The 6,740-nt window shown below is 38.4% G+C and overlaps 1 protein-coding gene across 1 annotated transcript in view; it reads right to left on the bottom strand.

The window, feature by feature from the left end:
* Positions 1 to 421: 421 nt before the first annotated feature.
* The window catches only part of elfn1a (extracellular leucine-rich repeat and fibronectin type III domain containing 1a), a 70,000-nt gene continuing 63,681 nt past the window's right edge, over positions 422 to 6,740 (bottom strand). Inside the window, exon 3 of the mRNA XM_061026814.1 lies at positions 422 to 5,043. Coding sequence (XP_060882797.1) covers positions 2,299 to 4,647 — 2,349 coding nt within the window. The 5' untranslated portion in view covers positions 4,648 to 5,043 and the 3' untranslated portion in view covers positions 422 to 2,298. The remainder of the gene's footprint in view (positions 5,044 to 6,740) is intronic.

The following is a 6,740-nucleotide window of genomic DNA, read 5'->3' as shown; positions in this document are numbered from 1 at the left end:
AAAAAGACATGTTAGAATTCAAACTTGATGCAACATGATAAGCTTAGTTTGAAATTCACTGTCAAGGACTACAATAAGTGTTTTATTCACCTGTTATAAAGTTAAATTCAATAAAAACAACCCCCCCTCAAAATAAATCTTCAACATTTAAAACTTCAGAGGTGGGAAATGTGATTTTAATAAAAGGGCCAACAAGTGCAGGAGAAAATGACTTAGCAAATAATCATGATTTAGGGCTACATGACACATTTAACTTTGAGCTTTTTTTCCACTAAAGAGATGAAAAATTACCAGTTAACAAACTTTTGATCCATGCCATGTGGACCTGATGTTACTTCAAATGAATACATGAACCAAACCTAAATGTCATATTCCCACAGGTTTCAACATTTTTTTCATCCATTAAATGTTTGACTTTTATTAAACCAGTGTATTTCTTTCTCTTCTTTTGCAATGGTTCCATTGCACCTGTCTGGAGGATTAAAGCAGTCAGCATTTCACTTATTATTCTGGTAACAGTAGTGGATTAATACCAGTACATACAAGTCTCAGCTTTTTCTTAAATGAAATGTTACAATAAATCTCAATTGAACTTTATTATGAGATCAGGAATGTAAAGATGACCTGGAAATACTTCCTTGTTACCTTATTTGGAACTGAAAATGATATCTCGTTATAATAACAATTTTGTAAAAAGCTTTAAATTCATACACAGTAACAACAGCATAACTCTTCAGCTTGGAAGGAGAGTATAAATACATTTTTATTGCTCATTCATCGATAGGAAATGAATCATCATGAGCCTGTTTTGTAATAAGTTATGTGAACACCCTTTAAAGAAAAAGCGTTAAGTTTTTATATTTACTCCAAAAATTCATGATATACAAATTCACAGCCAGTAAGTCGGAGGATTCAGTTTCACATTCTCAAATGTTACTCTAGCATGTTGATATTCGTCATGGTACGTAGCTTTCATAATATACAAAAAGAATTGAACAGCCTTGCAGTTACAAACCAAATGAAACCTCTCAGCAAGCAACAAGGCCCATCCAAATATCAAACTACTTTCCTGCATTTATCGGATCAGACAGTATGCAATATAATACACTGGGAGCAAATATATTGAAGCGAAGGAAAAGACACAGTCGTTAATAGCATTAAATAAATAGTTCCTTACATGAAAGCTGCCATAGACAGATCAGAATATGTATCTGTTACATTCATCCATCGGGCCCTCCTGTAGGGAAGAACAGCTGTCTTTACCTTAACAACAGGCGACAAAGTACAGCTGACTTCACCTTTAAATATAAGTGATTCATTGTAGGGTTACAATACCATGTCCGGTATATGGATGCTGTATTTCCTTCATGTTTTCACTTTCGAAGGAGTAACCGATACAGTAAAAAAAAAAAGGAAAATTAGTCGACCAGGACCTACTGCTGTATGTTTGGATGAATCTCAGACATTGCAGAATTTTTGTAAACATTTTACCATTTTCTACTTTGGTACTAAAAATAAAAGTATGCTTCACTGAGACCCTCATTACAGCATGTTATACTGCATTCTACCTGCATAAAGTCAATGAGATTCCATCCACTGAATACCGCGTTGTGTAATAAAGAGAACATTAAAACAGAATCTGTCTGTAGTACTCTGTCAATGCGTGTAAAAGCTTTCAAAAGAAAGAGAATAAAAAAAACAGGCAGTGAAGGTAAAAATGACAAACAATCTGAAACGTTGGACCAAGTTATCTTAAATGAACAGTGCTCTGCTTGATTGAAACCTGATTCACTTACTAATACATTTCCATTTACACAGCAAACATTGCAAATATAGAAACCCATATCTGTACATAGTTTAGTTGAATTAAATATAAGCAGGAAGGATAGAAACGAAAGTTCTCTTTCAATGAAGGGTCCAGGTAGTTCCTCAGAAAAAAAGAGTGAGGTTTCAGTAGACACATCTTCATATTGTAGTTTCATATTACACAACAGCAAATCCACTGTCACAGGACTTGGCCATGCGATACCCAAAAACCTATAATCCATTGTAACATATATATTATTAATTTGCAATATATTTTCTTTTTAATAGATAAAAGTTTCCAGATGAATGCTTTACATAAAATGACAAATTTAAAGAATCTTTACCCCATGTTCGTCAAAGTCAAAAGAGAATGTGATTCACTTTTAGTGAGTTGTTAATTATAACGTGGAAGTATCCATTGATGAAAATGTCAGATGAGGTTTTTGTGTAATTTCTGCAACGCGTGGTCCATTTTAAAAACACCTAAAGAGGTTATGATTTATGTTGGGCAGAGACACCTTTCCAGTAGTCTAGAATATCATGGAGGTCCTCATCCTTTGCAAACTGGACTTTCTTACGCAGCGCATGTCCCGCCGCCATGTACTCGTCATCTTTGTGTCGTTTACGGTGGAGTTTGAATTTCTCCCAAATGCTGTGTGAAGGTTTGCAGTAATATTCAGGACTGGAGGAGTAGCTTAGATTATGGTAATGAGAAGACATATGGGCATATGCTAAGTCTCTGGAGCGGGAGTGAGTTAGAGGCTCCAGCATGGAGGACTTGTGGCCGTCAGGTCCTTCAAGTTCCTCTATTTGAGCGTCGGGATACGAGTGCCGGTGGTCACTGTACTGGCGAATCTTGTCTGCCTCTGCCCTCAGGATGGCGGCGGCAGGTGTTACAGTAAGGATGGTCTCTCCTGTCGGGGAGGTTTTTTCTATGTACTTAGACTCAGAGCGATAAGGCCTGGGGCTTCGTGGTCCTCCTGTGGCAGTGCTGGGTCTCTTTGGGGAGGCGTCAGAGGTCCGATGCCTCTGCAGGGAGTGATGGTAGCTGTCCTTATAACCTGGGGATAGAAGGCCAGATTTACTCTGTGGGTGTTCTGATATAAGAACGAGCTGAGGCTCTGCGTTGGAAACTGCTCCAGATTTGACCCCCTGAAAAGATGTGGATTCTGACTTAAGAGCATCTATACAGTTATTGATGATTTGATTGACTTTATCAACCTCTTTTGCAATGGTGGAGATCTCTGCCACCGACCCTTGGCTATTCCCAGGCATACCCATGTCACACTCCCTGCGTTCATGGTGGTCCATACTTCTCACCTCCATATAATTTCCTTTCATCATTTGAGGTGTATCATTTATCTCTTGAAATTTGTACTGCTCCATCTCAGAAGCAGTTGGTAAGTATGGCATACGAGCCATGCTCTCCCCGGCCAGCAGCTGCTTCTGAGACATTCTAGAAATAGTCCCACCTTCCAGCTCTTGACCATATTTAAGTTCCATTATATTTTTTTTCAGGCTAGTCGATTTTTTGTGCTTTTCATCTTGCTGACGCTTCCTTCGCAAGCAGTAGTAGACCACACCAAGGAAAATGACCATGCTAAAGAGGCAGCCTAAAATGGTCATGATGTAGTGAGTAGCGGTTGCATTGTTCACAGCATTTTCTTTTCCATTCCGAGGTCCAGTAGTGATTGTCAGACAAGTGTGGTTGTGTCTAAGAGAATTACGCACGGAAGCGACACAGTATGTGTAATCAGTTTGGGGTTTAAGGTTTTTGAGTTCGACGTCCTCTTTTATGTCTTTCAGGTTTTTAATAAATGTGAAAAAGCTATTGTTGTACAAAACCAGGATATACATCTTCTTGAAAGGATAAGGAATCTGAACTGTGATGGTGGCACCTGTATTTGATACTTGCTTCATTTTCATCATAGGGGATACTTCCACATCATTGTAGGTTGTACTGATGGTAAGGTCTTCTGGTTCTGTACCTGAGGGACAGTCTTCCAGCCCACAAAGTGTTGAGTCCGGTGGGGGTGTCGTGGGCTCTGGGGGTAGGGGAATAAACGGTGTCACGTAGTCATCAGTACACACAGTGGTGAGCATGTGGAGCGCATTTCGGTATGTCGGATTGTTAGGATTCTGGCTGAGTAAACTATAACCAGAAACACCAGGCGGAGAGTCACACACCATCCGCTCATTGGTCCTGTTGGGGAAAACTGAGAGCCATTTGACAAAACCAAGTAACTCACATGAGCAGTTGAACGGGTTTGTGTATAACTCACAGGTGGTCAGTTTGGTCAAACTGGTAAATGTGGACCCATCTAACTGTTGTATTCGGTTCATGGAGAGATCAATGTTCTCAATGTTTGGGCATTCCCAAAAGGCATTGGGTGTCACAGTCTCAATAAGGTTTGCCTGGAGGTAGAGGTACTGCAGCTTTCCTAAACCCCTGAGGATCCCCTCTGTCAGGTTCCGCAACTTGTTGAAGCCCATTTGAAGGACTTGTAGATTAAATTGAGCAGAAAAGGCCCCATCCTCTATGTAGGAGATTTCATTCTTGGTCAGGTTCAGGTAAGTCAAGTTGGCAAAGCGACTTAGGGCGGAATAATGTATACTTTTGATCTTGTTTTCATTTAGACGAAGGTCAACAATGGTGCTGTTGATATGCTGTGGGATGGCCTCATATGGTGGTTGGTTTTGGCTACAAATCGCAAGCCAAACAAAGCCCTTTTCACCCTCGATTAGCCAGCAGTCTCCACTGACTCTGCCAATATGAGTCAAATATACAATGGCTACAGACCAAAACAAGGCACTCATCACCATGCCTGAGCTGCAGGCCATTGGTGCTTCTCTGAGAGAAAGGGCCAAAAAATAAAATGAGTGGAGAGGGACTCTGCTGTGGTTTCAGGACAACTGAGACGACCCTTCTGGGAAATCAGCTTGATGTTCGACTGTTCTCCAGGCCAGAAACAATCCTTTTATTTGTCTCCTCTTCATTGATGGATGCTATTGTCCTCACATACCAATCAGAGAAATGTTGGGTATCTGACCTTCCACTCAGTTTCTTTCATTGAGGTTTGCCTTCAGTTTACTGGTGGTGAAGTTTAGAAGAGATTTCAACGCCCCAGTTTGGCTTGTGCTTTCTTCTTTAAAGGTTACCATCATTAAATGGTCTCATCTTATTATTTCTGCCACTCTCTTCCTTAATTCATCTCTTTCCTGGCATGGAGGAATAACCTGTGAGAGAGAGACAAACACATAGTTGACATTAATTACATTTTATCAGAAAGAGTATTGTACTTTATTTTGTTGCTTTCTTTATATATTCTTTCTTTATATATGTATATATGTATACATTTATATATATATTTCTCTCTTGTGGACGTTGTGATCTGAAGTTGTTTTTTTTCTTTTTTAATGCATTGTACAGCACTTTGGTCAGCTATAGCTGTTTTTAAATGTGCTTTATAAATAAATATGACTTGACTTCACTTCTATTGCACATGATAGTGCTGAAATGTTGCACACAAAGCAAAGGATCCATGTTTTCTGCATTCTCTCCATGTTCATGCCACACTAATTGTTTTGTACACAATTTAGAAAAGTGTGTGCAGTCCCTGTGGCGGACTGCAATTTAAGGGAACCATGGGCCAATTACCACCTGACAGGTTGGGGAAAGCAGGGTCCCTGTTTTCACACCATTAACCTGAGGACTGTCAGGCCCAACCAAGAGAGGCCACTGTTAAGGCGCTGCATTGAATCAATTATACAACAACACATGAAATGACACTCTGGATCAATGCAAGTAGGATTTTCCTCAGAAGACCTTCATGAATAGATTCATATCTTATTCTAAAAGAGAAAAGACAACGATGAGCTGTGGTTACTAGATTGACCTCTGCATTAAATTAAGATATTTATCAAAGGCAGACAAGCAGTGGTTGCAAAAATGGGAGCAATGATTCTGTCTTTTAAATCTGCTCTTATAGGCCAATGCAGTTGAGAAACATCCTTATGTTGCTGTAAAACTTGGTTCTCATGTGAAAAATACAGTGTCCAACAAATGCCAGAATATCCCCCAGCTGGGATTAATAAAGTATTCCTGATTCTGACTTGGATTGAATACTCCAGTTGATTACTCCATCTGGTTTTGTTGTTGTAGAGTTTATACATAATACCAGTTAAGCCACGTAGTAGTAAAAAGTAAATAAATTCTTAATTTCCAAAATCCATTATCTTCTTTTTCTAAGAATTGATTTTGGTAACTAGCATGATTTTTAGAAATTCTGGTCTATAAATCTGACTACATCCAACTATTTCTTTATTTTTGACTTTAAGAACACAATCATAGAATAATAAGAATTATAATACTAATAATAAATTGCAGTGGCTTTTTCAAGTCATTTTCTCCATATTTTCACATCTAGTGTAGTATTACATTTTTTATTTATAAAGTCTCAAAGAGAACACTTCTTGTTGACCTAATTACACTGACTAATGTTAACACATTACCCATGATGTGATTAAGGTCAGCAATTATAAACATATACATTTTGTTAATTCAAAGCAAATTTTCCATGCCACTTTATTCTTTTGCTAAATGTGGCTTAATACTGTGCTCATGGTGGATCAATGTAACATCTTTATGAATAAGACAACGTGTACGGTCTAGACATGCTCTTTTTGTAAAGGGTCTTGAGATAACATTTGTTATGAATTGATGTCATACAAATTAGATTAGATTAGATTTATCTTTATTGTCATTGCATGCTATACAACGAAACTCAGTTGAAGCAATCCTGTTTGCAGCATATAAAATATAAGATAAGTACACATACACCAGCACGCATACACATACACAATCCAAGCACATCTCACCCATACCCACATACACATTCATACCCGTAAATATTTGTAAAAAATAATGTAAAAAA

This window comes from Labrus mixtus, chromosome 20 (genome assembly GCF_963584025.1).
Source record: "Labrus mixtus chromosome 20, fLabMix1.1, whole genome shotgun sequence".
Taxonomy (NCBI): Eukaryota; Metazoa; Chordata; class Actinopteri; order Labriformes; family Labridae; genus Labrus; species Labrus mixtus.
Note: the sequence above shows the minus strand (reverse complement) of the source record. Positions and strands in the feature narration are given on the sequence as shown.